This window comes from Canis lupus, chromosome 13 (assembly GCF_011100685.1).
Source record: "Canis lupus familiaris isolate Mischka breed German Shepherd chromosome 13, alternate assembly UU_Cfam_GSD_1.0, whole genome shotgun sequence".
Lineage (NCBI taxonomy): Eukaryota > Metazoa > Chordata > Mammalia > Carnivora > Canidae > Canis > Canis lupus.
The window spans coordinates 63,021,886-63,049,641 of NC_049234.1; the positions used below are offsets into that span (position 1 = coordinate 63,021,886).

At 32.8% G+C, this 27,756-nt stretch overlaps 1 protein-coding gene across 7 annotated transcripts in view; it reads right to left on the reverse strand.

The window, feature by feature from the left end:
* Nucleotides 1-27,756, reverse strand: part of ANKRD17 (ankyrin repeat domain 17) — a 153,824-nt gene that overhangs the window by 69,395 nt on the left and 56,673 nt on the right. For 6 of the 7 annotated variants that reach the window (XM_038556309.1, XM_038556308.1, XM_038556304.1 and 3 more), the window contains exons 2-3: nucleotides 9,197-9,350; nucleotides 1,118-1,274 (exon numbers count right to left, since the gene is read on the reverse strand). In XM_038556309.1, the coding sequence (XP_038412237.1) occupies nucleotides 1,118-1,274; nucleotides 9,197-9,350 (311 nt within the window). Of the gene's footprint in view, nucleotides 1-1,117; nucleotides 1,275-9,196; nucleotides 9,351-20,362; nucleotides 20,381-27,756 lie in introns of those variants that run through there. The other variant, XM_038556306.1, reaches the window with a different exon arrangement.

Below are 27,756 nucleotides of genomic sequence, written 5' to 3' on the forward strand. Positions count from 1 at the left end.
TTTCTTGCCAGTCTCAGCAAGTACCACATTTAAGAGAGTATCAGTAATACCATATGGTAGTAAAACTGACCATGAAGAAATACAACATGAAGTTAACTTAAGAAGGAGAGTCAATCCATCAGAAGAACAGTAAATTTAAAAAAAACACAAAAATCTGGACCAATAAAGATGAACACTGCAAATTCATATTCTTATTCATATTATACAACCTTTCATGCCCTTAAAAGATATCACATATAAACACTATTTTACAAGAGACAATCCTTCCTTAAATGCTGTATTTTTTATTTTCTAAACCATACATAACAGAATACTCTCATTTTCTCAACTATTTAAAGGCAACTGATAAATAAAATAGTATCATTTTAGAGGAAAACAAGCCTCTGAGGAAGCAAAAAAAGTATATTAATAATTCTTTTCCATTTGTTTTCTTGGAGCTTATTTATATCCATTTTTCATATACTATTCACAATTGGTTTTTTACATGAGATGGTATGATTTTTTTATTGTGTAAGATCATCAGAAAAACTTAAAAAACCAGAGTTACAAAATATTCACCGAACCCTTACTAACTGTGAAGTACTATATAAAAGGAATTGTAGGGCATACAAAAAAAAAAAAAAAAAAAAAAAGCCCCTAGGACTCACTTATATTCAAATTATGGGAACTAGATCTATGATATTTTTTGAACATTACAAAACAAAAAATAAAAACCTTGCTCTTTAAAATGGTTAGAGCTATGCAATGAACTAGAAAATGGCATGACTAATTAGAAAGCATTTATTTCTTTGTCACCAAAACATTAAAAGAAAACAAAATCAAAGTAGGCGAAAGGTCTTTTATAACATACTAAGAAGTCAGCCTTGCAGTCACCACTGTCCCAAGGTCTGCCACTAGTCAGCTATTTGATCTTGATTAGGTTATTTGCTTCTATTGAGCTTTTCAGAATAAAAGGAAAGTAAAACTGAAACAGTTTGCCTTAAGGCTTTTTGTGAATAAAAATAAGATGTCAAATATAAAGAGTTAGTTCCATGCCAAGCACAAAATAAAGGCTCAGTGAACGTTAGCCATTTTTAAGAAAATGTTTTTATATTGATCACAGAGAAAACGTACTTACTTGTCCGACTGCCCTGCATTTGCTGTGCTCTCAGCTCTCATACGGGTAAGTGCAGCAGCAGCTTCATCCAACGCACAACTAACAGATGATGTCAACCTCCGAAGCACTTCAGGATCTGCAAAGGCTTTACCATCAGCTGTAGATAATTTGCCTATTCCTATTATGTGATTTTCACACCAATATGGATATACCCAAAAGGAGAAACAAAGTAGAAGTCAAGTTACTTAACTCTCTATACATTAACGAACAATCTTTAAATGTTATACTTCACGTATATATTGTATGTCTAAGATCTTTTGGGAAATCACTGTTCTCCAAATCTCTAATAACCTTATTCCTCCCATCTGGTCTATAGTGCTTGAACCCATGACTCTGGTGCCAGAAATGGGTCTTTGCCCTATGCTGGGACAATAAGGAGTTCCCTCAGACGTTTACCATATGTTTGGAAGAAGCTCTATGTTCAAAAGTTACTGAAATGCTATGATGTGAGTCATGAACTATTTGGCCACTTTCATGATCACAAAGAGAGAGAGACTACCCAAAATAAGTCAATATAAAAGAAAGCAGAGAAACAGAAAGAAGACAGTTCTGATAAAAGTTATTTTTGACTCCTTGAGACCAGTAGTTCCAGAAGCCAGAACAATCCTCATACTTTTCGTAGATGTTCACTTTTGTTTAAGACTGTTTAGGTGGCCTGCTACCACTTGTGACCAAAAATAGCCTAATAAGACATTACAGGCCACATTAAAGATAATATGAGTACCTATTTATTTTAAATTATATCTACAACTCACTACATGTACTCAAAGTCATAACTAAAAACACTCAGAGCAGCAAAAGAATAAAAATTCAAAAGCGGAACCGGTTAATAACCATCTGCATGAAATATAACTTGCTGCTTTTCTGGGTTTCACTACAAATCAAACTTATCTCTAACTTTTATTAGTCTAATTCAATGGTGCTGCCCATCAGTGGAGCTTTTCAAAAATATAGACATTAAGCTCTCCTACATCTAAGGATATAAATCATGAAGTAGGAGGTGAGGCCTAGGCACCTACATTATTTGTAAAGCACTAAGAAGATTCTAATGTACAGCCAGAATTAAAAACCTTTGCTCCAACTTGAACAAAAATAACTAATGTTATAATGCATATTAGAGATCCTGCTACTCAACATGTGGTACATGGACAAGAAACACTGCTATCATTTGGGAGCTTGTTAGAACTGCAGAATCTTGGGGGCACCTGGGTAGCTCAGTCGGTTTAGCATCCGACTCTTGGTTTTGGCTCAGGTCATGATCTCAGGGTCATAAGATTGAGTCCTGAAGCCCCACATCCGGCCCCCACGTTGTGGCCTAGGTGGGATCTGCTCTTGGAGTGGAATCTGCTTGAGATTCCTCCTCCCACCCTCTCCCTCCCCCTCTGCTCATGAGCACATGTGCACTCTCCCTCTCTTGAAAATAAATAAAATCTTAAAAAAAAAAAAGAACTGCAGAATTTTGCACCCCAAGAATTTCTGATCCAAAACCTGCATTTTAAAAAAGATCCCCAAGCGATGCAAATGCACATTCAAGTTTAAGAGGCACTGTAACAGGTTTTAAAACAAACTACTCAACTAAGACATCGATCCAAAAAAACCACTCAAATGGTAATAGTAAACATATCTGTGCAGATTTCTTTTCAGAGTGGAAGGGCTTACTAACATCATAAGTTTGTGTTTAGAGTATATAAAAATTTATACTTGTTTGCTTCCTTTCTGAAAAATACAAGATATCAAATACTACATCTTATGGAACCAAAAAATAAATCTGGCAGAAAGCCTTTATGATTTTAGATATAACAAATGTTAAGAGAGGTCAAACTTCGTACCTGTTACAGTCAAGATGTGCAAAGAATAAAGACAGCCTCGGTCTGATAAAACTGATCTTACCATATAATTTGTGTCACTAATATTAAAAACCAACCACACTCTGAATCTGCAGTATTAGTCTTTATTCAATTAGATATCTATAGTTAGTTAAGTATCCTAACACTATGAAAACCAGGGTCACAGATGCATTTTCACGTGAGAGAAAAAGCTCCAATTTTTTAGCCAATTCAGATTGACAACTATTTGTCAACTATTTGTCGTGATAGCAAGAGAAGTCCTGCCTTTGGTCCAGGGCGTGATTCTGGAGTCCTGGGATCTGGGATCGAATCCCACATTGGTTCCCTGCATGGAACCTGCTTCTCTCTTTGCTTATGTCTCTGCCTCTCTCTCTCTCTCTGCATCTTTCATGAATAAATAAATAAAATTAAAAAAAAAAAAGAACATGGAAAACAAAATATTCCATATTAAGTTTTTATGAACTTCTCCTACCTTCATAAGATAATGAGGAAGTAATCTAAGACATACATGGTAATCCTTCAAATGAATAAATAGTGATTGAAAATTAATTTATTATAGCCACTCTGGATTATGATGATCTTTTTTTATTAATCTTATCCAGTTATTAGGTATTAGTCAATGAAGATCAAAAACAGAAAAGATGTGATGATCAGATTCTTTCCCAATTCTAACATTTAATCAACTGAACAACAGAACCATATAACTTGTGACCAAAAATGTCCTAATAAGACATTATAGGCTATATAAACAATAGAAGAAAAAAGTACATTAAAAGATTACTTAGATTTTTTATTTTAAGATAATTATTTTCTCCCTTTTTTCCTCTTAGAACTTACTCAACTTAATTCCTATTTATGAAGACAAAGTAAAGAAGAGATGCAACTGACTTAGCAGAACAAAGAGAAATACAGATATCAAAGAGAAACAGGGTGATCAGCCCAAAAGGGCTCAGAAATTATAGGTACCAGATATAGGGGTGAAGTTTGGGTCAGAAAACAGAGAGACTAGCTGAACATCTGTGAGGAGCAGTCAGATACTTGAAGACTCCATTCCCAAACTGCACAGCCAGATGATTACTTTCTATAGACACCAAACCAGAAAGACCCAGGATTAGTAGTCATTGGATACTGATGAGAGAGAGATGATATACGAAAGGGAAATGAGTATTAAATGAATGTATGCATGATAAACAGGGATATCCTTAACCCCCTCCCACTCTAAGCTCCCAAACCATAGGTTTATCACTCACTGGACAAAGACTGGTATATAGGTCTCTCAAGAAATTGAAAAGCCCCAGAGAAAAGACTGAGACACTGACATTTGGAGAGTTCTCAAAGAAAGTAAGTTCTCTACACAATCCGTGTACTTAAGGAATTCTAAAATGTTACCAAGTTTACCCAGCTCTGTTGTACTCACTCTATATAATCCTTGGGATCAGGAATTAAATAGCTTTTATCCCTACAATTTGGTTACATTATATGGTTCAAGTGACCTGAAGACAGTACTATTATCTGGGTGGGCTTGACCTTATCACATGAGACTATGAAAAACTTAGATTTATTTGGCTAACTGGAGAAAAGGAAGTTAGAGATTCAAAGCATTAGAATTCTACTGTGCTGGCTTAGAGACAGAGGGGGCCACATGCCAATGAATGTGGGCAACCTCAAAAAGGTAAAAGCAGCCCAAGCTGACAGTCCATAAGAAATCAGGATCTCAGTCCTGTAACTCCAAAGAACTGAATTCTGTTACCAACTAAATAAACCTGAAAGCAGATTTTCTCTTACACCCTACAGATGAGAACTAAACTCACCAGATACTTTGATTTCAGCCCATGAGACCCTGGGCAAGAGAATCTAGCCACACACTGTGCCCAAATGTCTTTACAAAACCCAAGTGATAGTAAGTAGATGCTGTATCATGTCCTATGTTTATAAAAAATTGGAAACTAATTATATAATGTTTATAATTTATAATATATAAACAAAACATGCAATAAAACATGCACATATACCTTCCATTTTAGCTTTTTATAACATTGCTGACTACAAAAAAAGCCAGGATTCACTAGACATTTGAAGAAAATCTGAAATGTAAAGGACAGCCAAAAATATTCAAAATGTGAGCAAAATTTTAAAATGCCCCAAATTCTTTTTTTAAAAAAGATTTTTTATTTATTAGAGAGAGAGAGAGAGAGAGAGAGAGAGAGAGAAACAGACAGAGGGAGAAGCAGACTCCATGCAGGGAGCCTGACATGGGACTCGATCCTGGGTCTCCAGGATTGCGCCCTGGGTGAAAGGCGGAGCTAAACCGCTGAGCCACCGGGGCTGCCCAAAAATGCCCCAAATTCTAATGCTATGGAGAAGGATGAGAAAGGAAAAGCTGCAAAGATGAGAGACTACTATAAATAAGTGTGGTGTTAACTTTCTGAACTGCAAACACCAGAAATTAGGAAATAATGGAGAAATAATTTCAATAGTCTAAAAGAGATTTTTAAGCTAGAATTCTATACCTGGTCAAACTATCAAGTATGAGGATAGTATCAAAGGTATTTTCAGATAGTATCAAAAACTTTTACTTCTCAAGCGTCCTTTCTCAGGATACTTAAACCATGATCAGTCTCAACACCACAGAAAGAGAAACTGTCAGAGTAGTTCCGTGATGCACAGGAAATATATATACCATGAGTGACTGACTATTCTTGCCAAAAACAAAATGAATCTGACTCTGGCCATTATCTGGGTCTGAATTCTGATTTACAGGAAATACAGAGGGGTGCAACCAGCCAAACTGATAAAGTGGGAACAAATGAATCAATTTCTTCAACAAGTGGGGGAAAAAGAAGGAAACTTATGATTAAAAGACACACTAATAATTAAGATGAAAAATGTCAAACTTACATATAGAAATATGTAAATATGAAATAGGTGATGAGGATTAAAGAATACACTTATCATGATGAGCATGAATATGTACAGAACTGCTGAATCACTATATTGTACATCTGAAACTAATATATGATACTGTAATGTTAACTACTGGAATTAAAATTAAAAACTTAGGGGTGTCTGAGTGGCTCAATCAGTTAAGTATCAGACTCTTGGTTTCAGCTCAGGTCATGATCTCATGGGTAGTGAAATCAAGCCCCAAGGAGGCACTGGCTCAGCGGGAAGTCTTCTTGAAGATTCTCTCCCTCTGCCCCTTCCCCTCCCCTCCACATTTTCTCTAAAATAAATAAATATCCTTAAAAAATTAAAAACTTAATAAATGTGAAACTTTTATGGATCCTAGTTCAAATAAACTCACTACAAAAAGACCATTATGGGGTGCTTGAGTGGCTCAGTCAGTTAAGCAACCTATTCTCAATTTCACCACAGGTCATAATCTCAAGATGGTGAGATCAAGCCCCAGGGCATGGAACCTGCTTAAGATTCTCTCTTTCCCTCACCCTCTGTCTCCCCCCTTTCTCTCTCTCTCTCTCCCCCATCCCTCCCTCTCTCTCTAAAAAAAGATAAATAAAAATGACCTTTCAAAAAAGACCATTATGAAATAAAATTGGGGAAATTTAAACACTGACAGGATATTTGACAATATTAAGGAATTATTATTATTATTGTTATTATTTGCTATGCAATGGTATTATGGTTATGTTTATTTTTTTAAAGTTCTTGGGATGCCTGAGTCGTACAGTTGGTTAAGCAACCAATTCTTGATTTCCAGTCAGGTCATGATCTCTATCTGGGTGGAGAGATCAAGCCCTCTGTAAGACTTAAGTTTCATTTTTCTCTCTTCCTCTGCCCCTCCCCACCATGCACTTGCTCACGTGCTCACTCTCTCTCATCTAAAAAAGAATATACATCTTTAAAAAATAGTTCTTAATTTGAAATATATCGGTATGTATGTATGTATATATGTATGTATGTATGTTATTTATTTATTTGATAGAGCATACACACCAGACTGGCTGGGGGGCTGGGAGGCTGGGGGGCTGGGGGTGGAGCAGGAGAGGGACAAGCTGACTGAATGCAGAGCCCCACGCAGGGCTTGATCTCAGGACCCTGAGATCATGTCCTGAGCTGAAATCAAGAGTTAGACACTCAAGTGACTGAGCCACCCATGTGCCCTTATACTGGAGTATTTATATATGAAATTATAAAATGCTTAGTTTACTTTAACTTGGGGGGTGGGGCATCAGCTGGGTAGTAACAAGTAAAGAAGAAACAAGATTGCCCATACATGATTGATGGCTATTAAAGCTGGATGATGGGTATTCCCTCTACTTGTATGCAACATTTTTCATTTAAAAAAGAAAGGAGAAAGAGAAGTGACAAAAAGATAAGGAAAGGAGGGAGGGAGCAGGGAGGCTACTTTGTTACCTACTGTAGAGAAAACAGAAAAAAAAATGGGAATAAACACAGAAATGAGAAAATGGGGCAACTACTAGCATCTTGTGAAAAGGAACTCTACCTCCAAAAGTAACTTTCAGTTGAAGTCTACTTTCATGTAGCAATTTTTAACCTGGTTCCACCTCTTGGGGGCACAAAAACAAATATCCCTCTTATATTCAACCTGAGTTTTCTCATCTTCAGGAAAAGCATTCTTTTCCTCTTAGGATACATTTTCAAAAATCCTCATTTCTCTCACATAAACTTCTACAGCAATACCAGATTCTGGCAAATGCTAAATTCTGTATCTACTATTTGGTACAAATAGTTTTCTATACTCAAGGATAGAACATTGCATCTACCTTACTATGTTTTCATTTGTATTTGGTCAAGATTCCTTTAAAAATCCATTCTAGAATTTTATTCAGGATAGAAATCACATTTAACGAGTCCTTCAAATATTTAGATGCTGGTGTTACAAGATATTTATTGAAAGGATTACCCAATAGTAGTAGGTTGGTTTTATGCTATAATAAAGTAGCAGTTTACATGCATGATATTTGCACTATGTAACAAATCAGGGTGCTAAAAGAATGATCAATTAATATTCTTAATATATTTATGTCCATAATATATACATAAATATATATTTATGTATATATTATGTCTTAATATATTTATTATACTATATGTATATTATGTCTTAATATATTTATTATAGTATATGTATATAGCATAATAATGATCCACACTTTACAAAAATACAATGATTCACTTTATAAGGTTTCAAGACCTAGTCTATGAAAAAAGAGGGGAAATTATATGCAGTCAATTCTCATGATTCATGGTAATTACATTCTATAAAGTCACTGGAAACACTGAATTAATGAATACCGAACCATTGCTCCTAGAAAAAAAAGAGGTCTAGGTTCCTGAGCCTCTGGTCACACAACATTTGCATTAACCAAATACCATCTTATGTATGTTTTTGTTTAAAGATGACCTTATTTAATATATTGATTTATTAACATTGAACTCAGGGTTAACAGCACTCTAACCCATGCTGAAGAAGCTTATCTAACATACGTACTTTTTCCACAAGGCACATCACTACCTTCTCATGTGTAGGAACACTAGACAGCACTTTCACATTTTACCTGGGGACCATTATAAACAATGAAATCACCAACAAAAGACACAAAAATGTGAAAAATTGGCTCTTAGTAGACTGGGAAAGGGGCACTCGTTTACATTATGAGAGCTAAAACAAAATGATAGAGCTTCACTTTATTTCATTCAGCAGGGAACAAGTGTGTAGGACAATTCAAATTTTTCACCATTCTGTGCATTTCTATGAAAGACTGAGAAAAAAGTACTAATTTTAGGGTATGCATACACATTATCAAGTAGGCATATTCACAAATATGGAATGTGGGACTAAAGAAAATCAACTATATGAGAAATCTCTCTTCATAAGGTTGACAGTAATATGTGGATTTTACTTGGGTAATGAAAATATGCTTTAATGAAATACTCTATGTAATTCTCTAGAAAGCAATCCATTAACCTCTATGAATAGTATTATACTAAATGCCCAAGTTCCTACATTCATAATCACAGTTTTTTTGTTATTTGAGTAAACTCTATACCCAATGTTGGGCTGGAACATATGACCCCGACCGAGATCAAGTTGTATGCTCTAACAACTGAGCCAGCCAGGAGCCCCTAATCACAGTAGTCTTTATTAGATGTATATGTAACTTCAGAAAATTAGATAGTCTAATTACATATGTAAGGTCAACAGATTTACCTGCAGCTTCTAGTAAAGCTTCTAGTCTAGCTTGTGTTTCTGGATCTACAGTCCTGAGGTCTGCACCATCAGCAGTACCTGACAAGAGCAACTTGGAAGCCGTTTCCAGCATTGGATTTTCCAAATCATCCTGATCCAAAATGAAAGACTCCACCTAGAAAACAAATACAAAAAAAAAAAAAAAAGGAAGGAAGGGAGGAATGAAATGAAAGGAGAAAGGGAAAATGGTAAGAGAAGTAAACAGAAGAAAAAGAAAGAGGAAAGAAAAAAAATATTTTAATGCACATATCATGATAAATACAATGCAGTTCTAAATGAAGTCAATGCAATAGATAAGCCCACTATGTAAAGGAGAAAATTACATTTGTAGGAGAATTTAAAAAAGTGCTACTCATATGCAACATAGTCATCCCTCTTTTTTTTAACTGAAATTATGTATTTTTTTTATTTTAATTTGGTGGGATGAGGGTGAGACGGGGGAGCAATGAGTGTAATGATTACACTCTGAAACCTCTGTCATTACTAGATGACCTAAATCAGCTATTCTTAATTGTTTTGCTCTCAGGACCCTTTTTATACACTTATAAAGTACTGTGCTCTCAAGAACTTCAGATAAGGGTTAAATTTATTAATATTTACAATATTAAGAAATCAAACTACAGTATCAAAAAATCACATTTGTTCATGTCACCACTGGTTTCATCACAGAAGTTTTTAAGTACTCAGGCAAATACAAAATTAAAATTCTAATTTGTGCTTGAAAGCTTAATTTTATCATTGGCAACAAATACAGCCAATCATTTTTCTTAAAATGACAAGCTCATTTACATCGTTTCTGATGAGAACATTTGCCAAATATTCAAGTTTGATAAGTATAGTGTGTATGTCAGGTATATTTTCTAGTAACTAACATTTCGTGAAAGGAAAAAAAAAGAATGGCTAATTCACCTTGCATCTCAAAAAAAAAAAAAAAAAAAAAAACCCACAAAAAGAACCAGAGATGCTTTCCATGTACTTTCCATTTTGTCACACACGGTAATATTAAAAGGACATGTATTTTAAAGTGGGGACTTCATAATATTAATATTTATTTATCAAGATTATTCCTAAGGTGAAGTTGGCTTTTTTTTTTTTTTTTTTTTTTTTTTAATCATGAGACTGCAGAATTGAAGAATACAATGACACTAGTACAATTTGGTGCCCTGGCCTTGATTATGGGGCCAGCAGTTTTACCTACCATTGTTTTTGTATCATCAGTGCAAATATCAACACAATAAAAGAAGCAAATAACATCTCAGTATTGTGGTGAATTGGTTTTGACCCCTTGGATATCCTGAAATGGTCTCTGGGACCCTGAGGGGCATGTGGACCATTCATTGAGAACCAGTAATATAGTAACATAAACCAGATTCAATTAAAAAAATATTTAAAGAATTAGAACATAGCAAACACCTAAGACACAGGGAAAAGTTTTATTGTGATATCCCTTATTATGGTGCTACTTACAAATAAATATGAAGATATATTCTTTCCTGTTTGCTTGATAAAAAGTTGATAATTATTATATAAACTATCACTATTTTAGATGAAATTTATTTCACAAATCTAAGTACTTCTAACACTAATAACTAAAATAGATATAAAATTATTAACCTAGAACACTATGCTCATACCCAGTATCTAAATATAATAAAAAAAAAACCTTAAGGAATAAATATTTAAGTATTATCAGAAATTTTGAGCCATTTCATCTTTGAAAGTCGCTTATCTAGTACCTTATCTAGTACCTAGGAACAACTGCTGTATTTAACCAACACATATTTAATAACCAACACGTATTTAATACTGAATGTTAAATGTGGGAGGAAATAATAGGTTTCTCTCCAAATTTCCATTGCACTAGCATAGTTCAACGTAATTTCAGATTTCTAATATTTTAAATACAAATAGACACTGAATCCTCTAAAAATAATCTGTAAATATTTGAAAAATTTCACAAAATTTTGCAGTATATTAACTTTAACTCATCAATAACAACTGTTAAAATGACGGAGTTAGGGGAAAAACACAAGAATATATTCTTTTTAGTTTTAAGTTGTCCTTTAAGGTAGTAGCATACGTCTCATACTTTAAGAAGTATACCTCTGGAATAAATAAATCTTAAAGAAGAAGAGGGCGCCCCGGTGGTTGAGTCAGTTGAGTGTCTGACCATAGTTTCAGCTCAGGTCATGGTTTCTGGTTAGGGAGACTGAGCCTCACCTTGGGCTCAGTGAGCTTAGTGGGGAGTCTGCTTCTCTCCCTCTCCCTTTGTCCCTTCCCCTGCTCTCATTTTCTCTCTCTCTCAAAGAAATAAATACATCTTCAAAAAATAAGTAAACCTTTGGGACATGAGTTGGCAATAGCAAGCTGTGATTCAAAATTATAGTAAAATAAAAACCATGTCTTCTTATCTTCCAACAAAAGTCCAAAAGATGAGTCTTTTTAAAGAAAAAGTTGCTTCCCGGTGAAATTTTCCCTGTGAAAATATCTACAGTTTTCCAATCCAATGGGAGACAACAAAAGAAAGAAAACAAAGGTACACAGGCAAAATAAATGAAAAATTAAATAATATTTCAGACTAGAGTTTTAGAAAACAAAATATCTCTAAGAGCAAGGCATGGTTAAGTGCCGAGTCAAAAGTATACATCAGAGGTATTTAAAACTGTTCAAGGACAACACTGCATACAGAAAGATAAATATGAAGAGTTTTGACCAAATTAATTTATGTAAGACAATAGAAGAAAGGATGTGGCACTGGTAGACAAGCATATTTCTTTTACTAGAACAGAGTATGTACTGTAGGAAAGGCTAGAAAGTTAGAAGTTACATCACAAGAGGTATTAAATTTCAATCAAAAGTGGTTTTCCGACATAAAGTCCCCCCATGCCACACTGTATCCTAACTGAGCTTGATGAAAATTTATTAAGAAAAATGCACCTCGATCTCTTCATGAGGGATATTAATTACAGGAATATGTTTTCTTAATTGATTTCAAACTTTTCCACAAAAGTTATCCACTATTCTTACTTTGTAAAAATCCTGGTAAGTTAAAAACAGTTAAATTCAAATGACTATGAAATTCTATACAGTTTTTTTAAAAAGGTGTTGGGATGAAAGAAAAGAACAAGAATGGATTTCTATCTCCTCCACCCCCAGTTTAATATTAATGAAGAAATTAATTTCAAGGACACTGGGAGGATCTAAAGACCTAGGTACCATTATGGGTTCAGATGCAGTAAATAAAAGATGGTTTGGAGATTCTATCTTTTCAGATTCTAAAAGGCTACACAGTGTGTTTGGGGAAGGGAGAGGTAGTTATAAAACATAAATTTAAAGGTATATCTTACAGATAGTGAAAAATCATACATTAAGTAACAGAACAATACTAAGTGGCAGGTAAGGCAAAATGCCCATCATTGGCAAACAGTCCTTATACAAGAGATATTACAGTTTGCTAGTAGTGGAGATACAGAGTGTGTAAAATCAACTCTACTATCTAGGAACTTACTTCTTTAATAAGACAGCCAAAGTATGTGTATAAATAAACATTATTATGGGGTAAAAAGTGTAGAAGGTAAAGGGAGGGGGAAAAAAGCTGTAAGGAAGAGGAAGTAGAAGAGAACTTCCTAATTAACACCAATTCCTCTTTCCCCAACTGGAAAGATTCTTGTACTACATTATAGGACAAATGAAGAGAGACCAACATAAGGACATGTACTCATAAAAATACAAAAATAATCTTTTATTCATAGGCCAACTAAGTTACGAGCATATCCTGCTCTACCATGTCCTGAGCTAAGATAATTCAGATTAAATCCTAAAATGTGTTTTCCCCTTGAAACCATAGTCATTTTTATTACATTTGTACAGAAAAAAGAATTTCATTTTGAACCACAGCGAAGTTCTAGAACATTAAAAATGGTGAGAATAAAAAAATTCACATAAATATTCTGAAATGTTTTCTTTAAATGAAATGTAAAAATAATTTCCATGAAAAGAGAGATAAAGAGGGAAAGGTATGTCCTTATTAAATGTAATCCTTAAGGAAAATAACCTATCAACGTTATCACTAATTCAAAGCATAGCAAGTTATAATTAGACTATATTGGAAGTATTGTTTTCACTAGATGGGTATTTTGTGAAATGGTGCTTGCACATCAAATTCTTTTCTAATATAAAGAACCATCAAAATGCAAGGACCTTAGAAATCACCAGCTTCAGTTCATTGTTACAGATGAGAAAACAGAAGGACAGGTCTGTTATTTAAATAGTAGGTTTCTAAAAATCTAGTATTAAGGAGACTAGTTATTTAATTAATTAGTTCAATATCCTTTCTACTAGAAGATTCCATGCTGGAATAAAAAGTTTTTTTTTTTTTTTTTTTTTTTTTCCCCACTCTGCTCTAAAAAAGATGACTTCAAACTCTATATTTAGGGACATGTTTGAACCTACTGTCCAATAAATAAGTAAATAAATAAATTAATTAATTAATAAACACTGAAGCCTCTGAATTATGCAGAATAAAATACATAGTATGTCTATGAAGTATTCTTGTTGCTCTGAAAATAACCTAACAGAGCCCTTAGAAATAATTTCCAGTTTATAAAAATTAATAAGGCAAGTATTAGGAACAATTTAAATCAGTGTTTCTCAATCTTAGCACTACTGACATTTCGGATTGGATAATTTCTTGGTTGTGGGCTGCCCTGTATATTTGAGATGTTTAGCAGCATCCCTGGCCTCTACCCACTAGAGCCAGTAGCAACTCTTCACAGGTTGTGACACCAAAAAACCTCCTAACATTGCCAAATATCCCCTTGGAGAAAAAATAGAAATGAACAAAAGACCCTGGAGGGTGATAAATTGAGAACCACAAAGTTAAATAGGATAAAACAGACATAACTAAAATGTAGAATATATTTTTAAAAAAAAAGAGTAAAAGGGAAGAACTGCTCTAAATTAAAGAGACACCAAAGACATAACTAGCAAAATTATATAGACCTTACATGAAATTTTTAAGACAAGTGAAGAAATTTGAATATGAACTGGGTTTTAGATAGTATAAAGGAATTATTCTGGTTAGGTATGAAAATGCTCTTTTCTTTTAGAGATGCATACTGCCATATATAGTAATAGAGTCATAAATGTGCCATAAAATATTTCAGGAAAACAAAGTTGTGTGGCAAATTCTTGATAATGTTGAATCTGAGAAAAAGATTTATAGTGGCTTTATCATACTTTATCTGCTTTTGTGCAAGTTAAATCTTTTTGGTTTTTAAGGATTACAGGTGATGTTTTTCTACAGAGGTTGCTTTTGTTTAAAAAAAATCATTATTTAACAGTAATACTATTTATTCAGATTAACAAAGTAATTAAAATTCTTTTACTTTCTTCCCAAAATAAACTTAACACAATCAACAATGAAAACCAAGGTCTTTTAACAAAGGTCATGGCTAAAGGAAATGCTTATGCCATTAATTGTACTTCCAAACCTTCTATAGTAAAACACAAAGTCATATAAAAGTTTAGAAACTTAGGGCCGTCTGGGCCAACTGTGAACATCAGCATCACATTTCAAACTAACTCCCTATCAAAACATAAATTATCACTGCTGTATTTATTAAAGAGCAGTCCATCTTGTAATAAACTGGCATTTATTTCAAAGGATATAGTATATTCTGATTGAGACATCAAATATTTACAAATTTAACAATATTTAGTAAATTTAACAATATTCAACTTAAAAATATTCACTACCAATAACATACAATGTGCAAGAAGCAGTAGGGCAGCCAAGGAAGAAAGGAAATACAAAAATGATTTTATTATAATTAATGCCTTCTACAAATATACAATATGGAAAGGCAACCCTATGTGTGAAGAACTAACTATACCAAAGAAGACTGAGAAACAGTACTAAATAGACCTAATAGAGTGATTGTATAGAAAAAGGAAAAAAACAATTCTGAATGAGAATGGTAAATAGAATAATGCTTTTAAGAAAGATATGGCCTTTCAATATTGTGCTGAGCTCAGAATTTATATGGTAGGTTACTGAAGGACTTAAGTATTAAGCTAAATAATCAGGGTTTTTTTTTTTTTTTTTTTTTTAATTTGAGAGAAAGATGCAGGAGTACAAGGGTGAGGGGTAGGGGTGTGGAGCCCAACTCCAGGCTTGAACTCATAACCCCTAGATCAAGACTGGAGCCAAAATCAAGAGTGGGATGTATAATCAACAGCCCTCAGACTCCATCAACAGTCAATTTTTGGAAACACAATTAGAGATCATGTGAAAGATGGTTTTATACATATGTGACAACAGAGACAAAGAATCAATTTGTAACTTACTTACTTCAACACATCAAATGAAAGATTATGGAAGGTAAGGATGAGAAAAAAGAGTCAGTCTCTGAAGATAAGCATACTTTAAAAAATGAGAATGCTAGCCACTCCAGAATTTGGACTTCTTGACCTTTAACATTCCCCATCTTACATCCCATCCCTATTCACTAGTTCCTCCTTTTGTTGTTCTGAAAATTACCCTGTCCATTTATCATTCAACTTAAAGCTGGTAATCTGAATTTCAAGTTGATACTATATATTTCAAGAAAATATAATCTAGGTCATGATTATATTACAAATGTTTTTTAGAATAATAAAGAATTCTCACACTTGCTCCAGGAAAACAGAGTATCTTCAAAATACATCATACTTAAAATTTGAAGATGTCTTAATCCAGTCAATGCAGAACAATCCCTCCAAAACAATGTTTATGATAAACTTTTTATATTGTGTATGATTTTTATATTTAGTAAATGTCAGTATTTGATTTTTATGACCAACTTTATCATTTCAATGACAAACAGTGGGTTTTAAAGACACAGATCATAACTTATACTGTTTCACCTACCAAAAATAAAGTTTCATTAGAATGATCTGAGTTGAGGTCATCACCATGGACTGAATTACATAACTTAAGTATTGTCACTTATTCAGTGATATTCAGAACAGGCTATGTAAATCTAATTCAAAGAAATAATAGTTTCTTCGCTTTTGTACCTTAGCCCAAAACCTAATAAAATTTCTTTGATCCATATTTTCTGTAGTCTTAAATAGGGTAAATTTTAGCTAACATGTTATAATTCTTAAAAAAGTAAAGTACTCCAAAATTAATACATTTGGATATAGTTTTTCTGTACTATTAAAATAAAACCTTCAGTACAGTCCAACTGAACAGTAATCTAACAGTGAAATAAAATAACATAAAATAAAAGCCACTTAAAGTTTTCTTGTAAAAAGAATATCAATTAATAATATGAATCCTCATGGTGTCAGTATCCTGAGGTATATGAATCCTCATGGTGTCAGTATCCTGAGGTTCAACTAAACTGAACCTGATTAAAAGTAAATTCAGCTTTCAAAAAAATCTACTGATTTATTTCTGCATTCCTTCATTCATACTCATCTACTCATCCAATAACTTTTAATTAAGATGTAGGAATGTGTTAAAAACCAGCAAAACAATGGTTAACATGGCACTGTTCTCACAGTTAATACAAAATATGCCTTTTTTCTTAAGCTTCAAAGTACTTATCTGCCTATAACAACTCAGTGTGAAATTATCATTCAATATAAAAATTTTAACATTAATTATAAACTTTATAAAGGGAACAAATTATGAATGTTTAAAGTAAGTAAAATTGTATGGAATTGCCACATCTAGAGTTTGTAAGTGGTTTTTCTATAACAGAATTAAGGTTACAGATTTAAAAAGATTTACCCAAACTCTAGCTATCAATAATATGATAAATTACAAATGTAACCTGTTTCTAGATTTACCATTATTCATCAATTATCATAAAAACAGCTCAGAATAAAATGATTCCTATGAGATAGCTTTAAAATGAATATGCAGATATACAAAACTCATTCTCAGATACAAATATAGAGTCATAACTTGGTGGAATTTGAGCATTCCAAGGACATAAAGTGTAGAAAGTTTGTAATGTGAGCAGTTAATAAGAGAATTAAAAATCAGATTGATATCAGATTCCCCAATATACTCTAAGATGCTAGAAGACAACTGTACAACTAAAATTCTAAAGTACAATTATTTTGAAAGTAAAATTCTAAATGGTAGAATAAAATAATTTTAGATAAGTAAGCAAATTAAGGATTTTAAAGACCACAAATATTTCTGAATTTAGAGGATGTAGGCCTTCACAACAAAAATGAATCCAAGAAAAGGATGAATCCAAGAAAAGGATAGCCTTGGAAAAGCAGCTGGAAAAGAAACTAGTATAATACAACCCTATCTGTATCATCTCAAGTAGTTGTTAATAAATGATTCCTTAAGTTAGAAAAGTAAAAACATATTATAACATAAACATATTACTAAAATATCAGTTTAAAAAACAGGAAAGCCAAGATTGAATAATATAATGCTATAAGCCTATGTTCAGCAAGGAAATCAACTAGTTAAAGAAACGGTTCACTTCAATTCAATGCCTGCTGAAAAAGAGAAATAAAACACATAGTTTTTAAAGTGGCTAGGAAGCAAAGAAAATTCAATAAATTCAGCTAAAGACAAGGGGCGGTAGGTGGGGGCAGCAGAGGGCAGTGATAACAATAGGAAAAGACATCTTCACAATAACCTCCAAAGTTAGTAAAATGACCAAAGAAAGACCAAAAAACCAAGTTACTATAAAAGCAAGTAGGAAAACTACTCTTATTTGAAAAAATGGCACACAGATTAAGATTTAAAATTAAAAAAAAAAGAAAAAGAAAAAGAACCCCTTCTACTATACTCTATCATAACAGAAGACCTAAAATTTTTAGTCATAAGGCTAAAAACAGAAGCATGAAAAAGCAAACGTGGTCAAGGGTGCTATTTAATACCAGTCACGGAACTCAAGGCAAAAAGTCTTGAGAAATATCTTGAGAAAATACCTTGAGAAAAAGGTATTTTTATCATGATAATAGATTTAATAACCAGAATGTGTAAAATTTTATATACCTAACAATATAACAATGAAATATATAAAGTAAAAATACTGGAAATAAAAGCACCTGGAAAATTCACACAACTTAGCTGGAAACATTTCACATACCTATGCCAGAAAATGAGGAGAGCAAGTAGATTACACAAGGATATGGAGGATTCAGAAATAGATTCATTCATAAACTATACTTATATATCAAAATAGTAAGGTATATCATGAACAGAGAATAGTCTTTTACAGCAAACAAAAGCCTGACCATACTTTAAAACAAAGAAAAATCTCAAAAGATTAAAAAAAAATACAAGTTATATTCTTGGTCAATAAAGCTAAGAGAAACTAAAATTTAACAATAAAATAATACTTAGAAATTTAAAAAGAAAAAAAAAGCCTACTAATTTACTCTCAGAAAACAGGGAAAATTAAATTAAAATTGTAAGCATATGAAATTTCCTATGAAATTTGGCCATACTTGTCCTTAAAGAAAATTTTAGAGCTTTAGATTAAAAATACATAAAACAAAAATCTTCAAAAATAAAATCCAAGTCAAAATATATCAATATAATTTATAATAATGAAATGAAGAAATTGAGAAGAGATACAGAAGTAATTAATAAAGCCAGTAACTGCTTCATGGGGAAGTCTAGCATGAAAGAGACAAGCCCTTGACAAGTCTGATTATAGAAAATGAGAGAAAAAAACATGAGTCATTAAAATCAGAAAACTAAGCCAAATTTTAAGTCAAGTAATAGGAAAAGTCTAAACAAAATGGATGGGTTTCAAGAAACGGTAGAAACAGAATGTATTAACAGAAGAAATCTTAAGGGTAGTCATAGATCTATCTTTTACAAGGAACAAATCATTATTATATTATTTACGAAGCCCAGAAAAAAGATGGGAGACTCCCTAGCTCATAAGCATAAATTACCCTAGTAGCAAACCTGAACAGGAAAAGCAAAATAACTAAACAAAATCTTAACGAAACACATCATTAGAAAAGAAAATTCAGCAGTTGTATAGAGTATCATACAACATATACAAGAAAAGGAATAAAGAAAGTACTGAGAAATACAATTATTTGTACATACAGAAATAGTGATCTTCCTTGCCTAGAATGCTTTTTCCAAAGCTTTCATTCTTCAGGTCTTAATTTACATTTTACCTTCTCAGATTGTACTATCAAAGAAATACTCTACTCATCTCTCTACCACACCACTAATTTTATTTCCTCCACAATATCATCACAGCCTAAAATTATCTTGTTCTTGGGTATCTGTTTATTATCTCTTCTCCAATTAAAGACAGAAGCCATTCAGATTTAGCACTATCACCAGTGTGTGGCAAAGTTCCCGGCATAATGCAATATCCAAATAAATACTTGCAAAATAACTGTTAAAAATGATAAACATCATAACCAGTAGCAGGTAGATGTATTAATGTAATTCACTACATTAAAATTTAGAAGTAAAAAGATCATGTATCCTCTTAACAAGAACACATAATAAAATGCAATATTCATTACCATGAAAATACTTGTTAAATCAAGAAGGAAACTTTTGTTCCAGATAATACGCTTTCCAGAAATCTAAGCCACATATAAACGTTAAAGTTTAAAAATTAGAAGGATTAAATCAGGAAAGATGCCCAAATCAGAGCTAGTAGTAAACAGATCTGGAAACCTAACCAATGCAATATGACCAATAAAACAAACAAACAAAAAATCCCCTAGAGACATATAATACAGAAAAAAAGGAAACAACAAAATGCCATCATTTGCAGAAAGCATAATCATCCTTCTGGAAATTTCAAGAAAATCCACTGAAAACTAAGTAAATGGTAAGATCAACACACAAAAATCAGTAGATTTCCTAGATATTAGCAATCCACTGAAAACTAAGTAAATGGTAAGATCAACACACAAAAATCAGTAGATTTCCTACATATTAGCAATAACCAATTGAAAAACAACATGTAAACTGGAAGGAAAGATGTAATTCACAATAACAACAAAACTACAAAATACCTAGGAATAAACCTAACAAGAGAAGTCTAAGACCTACATGAAAAAAAAACCGTAAAACTTTACTAAAGGACATAAAAGAACACCTGAAGAAATGGAGAGGCATACCATGTTCCTGGATGGGAAGATTCAATAGTGTAAAGATGTCAATTCTCCCCAAATTAATCTGTAAATTCAATGCACTTCCAATCAAAATCCCAGAGGGATTTTTAATGGAACTTGACATGTTGATTCTAAAGTTCATCTGGAAGAGAAAATACACAGAAATTGCCAAAATTTTTTTGAAAAAAAGACAATGGGGAGGGGTGCCCTATCAGATGTTAAATGTAAAATGAAAATAATTAAAACAATGGAGTATTAAATCCAGAAAACACATAGAGATGATACTTCAAGTCAGTGGGGAAAAAAGACATATTGTTCAATAAATTATTTTGGGAAAATGGTTAGGAAATTGGACAAAACAGATCCCTACCACAGGAAAAAAAAAAATATATATACTTATATAAAAATTCCAGATGAATTAAAATCTACCAGAAATATAAACCTAAAGAAGTCATAGGGAAAAAAATGAGACTTCACTAATATAAGAAGGTTTTCTGGAAAAGACACAAAACCTAAAAGCTAGGAAAGAAAGAGTGATAGATTTTGACAGTAGAAAAATGAAAAATCTAAAGATTCCATAAAGTAAGACAAGTACAGATTAAGAGAAAATATCACAAAATATGATGTGTATATAGTATAAACAGAATTATAAAGAAATTCTAAAATCTCAGTAAGGAAAAGACAAACCCCACAATGGGTAAAATCCTAGGAGTAGGCAATTTATGGGCGAAATAACAAATGACCAGTAAATATGCTAAATTTCATTGGGATTCAGGTGAATACAAGTTAAAATGAGGCATTTTTCAACTACTGACAGAGAATGTCTAATGTTTTAGAGGGTAATTTGGCAGAATGTATAATTAAGATTTTAAAAATACAATTTTCCTTTTAAGAATTCAGTTACAGAAATACTTGTATAAATAAGCAAAAAAATACATCCAAGGATATTCATCACAGTATTGATTATAACAGAAAACAACTATCAGTAATCCACATACCCAAAACAGAATGGTTAAGATAAACTATATTATGAAATAGTAAATACCTATCTGCAGAATAAAACAGATCTAGATATAACACCCTATACCACAACTGTCTAATGCACTTGTCTGCTCATTCTGTCCCACCACTTTTCATCTTTTTAGCCTTCACTAATTACCTTCATGAAACTTACCAATAGTAACATTTTCCTCCAATTTGTTTATTATCTTCTTATTTGAACATCAGTTGCTTGGGCAAGGACCCTATTTTTTTCATTGCTAGCCTTAAACATTAAGTACTTAAAAATACTTACTGAACAAATTTTATATTAATCCAGAAAGAAACCTACATTACATTAGGTGAAAAATACAAGCCACAGAAAAGCAAACATAGAAAGTATCCGTTTAAATTGATTTAAAACCAAAATGCATGCAAGTGCAAGAATACAAACAAAATATTTCCATATGTAGAAACCCAAGTTATTAACAGTGGTAACTGAAGAGTGGTATCAATGAGAGAATTTACCTTTTTACTTGTACTTCTATATTGCTTACCTTAAAAGAAAAAAAGACCACATAGTTTTCTAAGGTATGATTTTAGGAAAGAATTTAAAAAAAAATTTCAGATCTTTAAACTATCAGGAAAAAATCTAATCATTTCCGTATTTCTAACAAAATTCCAAAAGAGCTATCATAAAAATCTGTAATATTTTTAGATACACAGAATTAACTTGCTAGTTTATGTAATTTAGTTTGAAGTATGCATATGCAACCTAATTATTTTTAAATGACTGAAGACCTAGCAAAATCAAGTCATAGTAAGTATCAGTTAAAGCAACTGCTTGTTTCTCAAAAGAAGCACAATAAATCAGAAAAATATATACTCTTCCTTCATTAATTTTCCTTCTGTAACAAATTAAACTGTTTTGAAAGTCAGGTTTATTGAAGTATATATAATTTAGAATAAAAATCACTTTTTTAGTTGTACAAACCTATGAATTTTGACAAATTCATAGTTATGCCATTACCAACACAATCAAGATAATTATTTATCACTCAAAAATTTCTCTTGTCCCTTTGTAGACAACTCCCTACCACTACCCTCTGCCACTAGCAAACATGACATTCTCTGTTACTTTTAGATTTTTTTTTTCCGAAAATGAAATGGAATCATCCAGACTTCTGATTGCAACTTTCACAAATGCATAATGTCTTTGAGATTCACTGGTGCTATAGGATGCATCAGTAGTTCATTCCTTTTTATTAGCGGATAGTACTCCATCATCAGGATGTATCGCGATTTGTTTAGATACTCCCCAGTTAATGAATCTGAGTACAAGACCTTACATAATAAGCATGTTTTAATTTCCCTTGGGTAAATACATGAGATGGCTGTCATATGACAACTGTATATTTACATTTATAAGAAACTAACAGACTTTTTTATACATTGTTCAGATTTTTAAATAATATTTTATTTATTTATTTACTCATGGGGGAGGAGGGCAGAGACACAGCAGAGGACGAAGCAGGCTCCCTGCAGGGAGCCCGATGTGGGACTCGATCCCGGGACTCCAGGATAACACCCTGAACCCAAGGCAGGCACTAAACCGCTGAGCCACCCAGGGATCCTCCAGAAACTAACAGACTTTTCCAAATGACAGCAGCATTTTACTTTTCCATCTGCAATGTATGAGCTCTAGTTGCTCTGGCTTCTCACTAGTGTCTGGTATCTTCAGTTTTTTTTTTTTCCTTTCTTTTATTCCTCCTCTCTATTCTACTAGGATAAAACCATTCTATGACTTCACAATGCAATTCCTTAATGGCTGATGATACTGATCACCTTCCCTCTTTTTTGCCATCAGTGTATTTCTTCAATAAAAGATCTGTTAAGAACATTTTCCCCACTTTTTGCTTAGTTGTTTTCTCATTATTGAGTCATGAAAACTCTTAACATATTCTTAACACAAATCCTTTATCAGACATACATACGGTTTGCGAATACTTTGTGCAAGCTGGTAGTTTATCTTTTCAGTTTCTTTTCAGTATATTCTGAAGAACAAAGCTTTTTAAATTTGATATAATCCAAATTACAATTTTTTCTTTTATGTTTGTATTTTTTGTGCCCTATCTAAAATAGTTTGGCCTGATCCAATGTCACAAAGATTTTTTATGTTCTCTTCCATAAGTTTTATTGTTCTTTTATACCTAGGCTTATGATCCAATTCAAGTTAATTTTTCTATAAAGTGTAAGGCATGAATTGAAGTTCCTCCCATAAAAAGACATACAAATGTTTCAGCACCATTCATTGAGAAGACTACATTTTTTCTATTGAGAAAAGGTGCCGGGCAGCCCAGGTGGCTCAGCGGTTTAGCACGGCCTTCAGCCCAGAGTGTGATCCTGGAGGCCCGGAATGGAGTCCCACATTGGACTCCCTGCATGGAGCCTGCTTTTCCCTCTGCCTCGTCTCTGCCTCTCTCTCTCTCTCTGCATCTCTATGAATAAATAAATAAAATCTTTAAAAAAATATATTTCTCTTAGATGTAATATTTAGGTTATTTATTTTTGAGTGAAAGTTGTAGACTGTGTTTTTCACAGAATTTGTCCATTTCATTTCAGTTAAATTTGTTGGCAAAGTTATCCATAACAGAATATCCTTATTCTTCCAATGTATAAGGGTGGAATTTGTGGTGATATACTTTTTTTTAACTGCTGATATGGGTAACCTGTGTGTCTGTCTCTCTCTCTCCTTCCCCCTCAGTCTGATAAAAACTTTATCAGTTTTAATGATTCTTTGAAAGAATCAACTTTCAGTTTTATTTTCATTATTTTTGTTTTCAATTTCATTGATTTCTATTTTTATCTTTACTAATATTTTGCCTGCTCTAATATGTTCTTCTTTTTATAGTTTCTTAATGCAGAACTTTTAGATCACGGATTTGAAAACTTTTTTTTTTTTTAAAGCAAGCATTTAAATTTCCCTCTAAGCACTGGTTTAGCTGCATACCACAAATTCAGATATACTTCATTCAATTCAAAATATTTTCTAATTCTTCATGTGGCTTCTCCTTGAACCATGTATTACTTTTAAGATTATTGTTTAATTTCCAAATACTTGGGGATTTTCCAGAGATCTATTTTTTATTTTAGTTTAATTCTCTTATGGTCAAAGAACTTTCTTTTGTTTTTTTGGAGCCCAATGTGGGGCTTGAACTCATGACCCTGAAATCAAAAGTTGGACGTTCAACCAACTGAGCCACCCAGGCACCCCTCAAAGAACATTTTTAACCAAAATAAAAATATTTTTGAAGTTCATAGAAATTTTAACTAAAGTTAATATAAAGTTCATTGACAAAAAGGCATACTGTACCAAAATCATATGCTTACAAATGGTTAAAATGGTAAATTTTGTTATGTGTATATTACCATAAAAAAATCAGGAGGGATCCCTGGGTGGCGCAGCGGTTTGGCGCCTGCCTTTGGCCCAGGGCGCGATCCTGGAGACCCGGGATCGAATCCCACATCAGGCTCCCGGTGCATGGAGCCTGCTTCTCCCTCTGCCTGTGTCTCTGCGCCTCTCTCTCTCTCTCTCTCTCTCTGTGTAACTATCATAAATAAATAAAAAAATTAAAAAAAAAATCAGGAAAAAATTATTAATTCCCAGATTTTACTATTCAATATACATCAAATTTAAGAAGGAAGTTAAAAGTCAATTTTTAAAAAAAAGACTGCTGATATCAATATTTACTTTAAATTCAATAAAGAGAAAAAAATATGAATGCTCCATTCCAAAAATCCTAAAATTTTTTTGGAGGAGGAAAGTATCTTAAAGATAAGCTACTAAAAAATGAGAACCTATTCTCATGGTTGAACACTTTTATCTTTATCTAACTCTGAAGTTTTACATTTTATTACTATGTAGCCTCTCTAATTCTATCATTTTTTATTATTCTCTATTAAATCTGTATTTAACTGCATTCTAAGGCCTAACTTTCACCTTTCATTCAGTCTATCTGTTCTATTATGGATCATTTTTTCCTGTCCAGTTCACTATTAAATGTGCCCATCATCTAAAGTATATTCATTTTTTTGTTTTGTTTTTCAAAGCTTTTTCTGGTCAGGTCCTTCTGGAGCTTCTCTTCCTTGGCCAAGTCATTCAAATACTGATATGTTCCCTCCATTCCATCTTCAGCCTTTTATTTAACAACCTATTCTACTGATAACTTTGAAATATTTTTTTCTCCCAAACAGACTTCTCTGCTGAGCTTCAGTTCTGTATTATCTAAACTACTGGGTATATCTTTCTGGATACACTACAGATACCTCAATTAAGCCTATCTTAAAATATTATCTTTCTGTTTCTCTTCTTTATCTCCAAGAAAAGAAAACTCTTCTTCCCCCAGGATCTTTTTTTCCCTCAGAGGCAAGTATAGAGTCTTGCCCTTATTAGCTTTATCTTCTCATTTGTTCCACAGATCAAAGATAATACTTTACAGAGGGCAGCACACTCAAAGAGACTACTGTTACCCAAATGATTGAACCCTATCTCAAATTTCACATATATGCAATTTTTGTATATGTATATATATAGAAAAATATCTACATCTTAATCAAGCTCAAATAAAAATTAAAGGTCAGATTTCCAAGTATTCCAATTCTCTTTAAAATGTAAATCAGGTTTTATCATTCTTTTATTTAAAACCGTCCAATGGCTCCCATTTCACTATTTCAGTACCAAAGTCCTAATACAATATCTCAAGATGGCAAAAATTATTATGTTTCTGTCACTTAGGTAACCCAAACTCCAAGAACAGGATAGGTACTCAAAATATTTGCTAAATGAATAATTTCCACGGTTGAGTGAGATCCAACAGAAAAGAATACTCTTGACACATCAAACAATAGTGAGCACAAATAACATTAGAACACTGGAGACCTGCTCACTCAAACTGATATAAGTATATATGTACAATATTTGATAAATTACCAAAAAAGATCATTGCTGTCTATTACAACATATACTTTTCTCTACCTGCTAGTTTTACCTGAATCTAAGGATAGTATCTATATCTAGGATATAAGTAAAGTATGTATAAAATTCACATGCCAATCTTTTTCAAGCAAAGAAAAGTAACAAGATTAAAAATGTATTCCTGGTCTTCAATTCTAAATGCTAGATATTATTATAAAGAAACTTCTTAAAGGCCACTTTCTAAAAAATTTATTATTTTTTTTAGAGAGAGAGAGAGAGATGGGGGGTAGAGGCAGAGGGAGATAGAGAAAGAGAGAGAGAATCTTAAACAGACTCTACACTAGTGTGGAGCCCAATATAGCACTCAATCTCACGGCCCTGAGATCATGATAAACAAAAATCAAGAGTCGGACACTTACCCAATTGAGCCACCCAGCTATCACTAAAGGCCAATTAAAAAAAAAAACTACCAGTAAATGATTTCATTGTGGAGGTCAAAAACAGCTACATAGAAGAAAACTGAAAACTCCAATTCTTAAAGGTATAGGTGTCTGTGGCTTGAAATACAATCATCATATACAGCTATGAGAGTACTTTATCTTCCACATCTTAAATTGAATGGAAGATGAACTTTGGAAAACTGTGCTAATGGGATCCCTGAGTGGCACAGCGGTTTAGCGCCTGCCTTTGGCCCAGGGTGCGATCCTGGAGACCCGGGATCGAATCCCATGTCGGGCTCCCGGTGCATGGAGCCTGCTTCTCCCTCTGCCTATGTCTCTGCCTCTCTCTCTCTCTCTCTCTCTGTGTGACTATCATAAATAAAAATTTAAAAAAATTAAAAAATTAAAAAAAAAGAAAAAGGAAAACTGTGCTAATGACCCAAAACACTGATTTAGTGTTAAAGACATTAATTCAGAGGTACATATGAAGAATCAGAATAAAAGCATTTTATAAAATGTTAGAATGGGTAAGAATCAATCTTTTTCAAAATTACTTTATAAAACAGTAGACATTTAAGCAGTTCCACCATATCCTAACATTTATATTTAAGTAGCTTTTCTTTACTAAATCCCTGCTTATTTAGCACCTGACCTCAAGAAACATTTCTAACGACTGAAATATATTAAGAGCTTTCCATAACTAGGTTTGTGAAGTTTTTATGGCATAGCCAGATAAAACACAGCATTATTCAAATGGCCTCTAGAAAGCATACTGCTCTTTGCAAGCTATCATTAAGTAACTCTCGTTTTGGAATAATTTTACTAGATATAAATAAAATCACAATTATGAAAATACATTCCCAAGGGAATTCATCATAACTTGCCCTGGTGTCCCCACTGAAATCTTACTTTTTAATTCACTGATTTTGTTGTCTGCTGGCAGACAAGAAGCAGTAGGCAAATGGTTTGATTCACAAAGTGTTTCCACAAAAGACCTGTCTCCATCG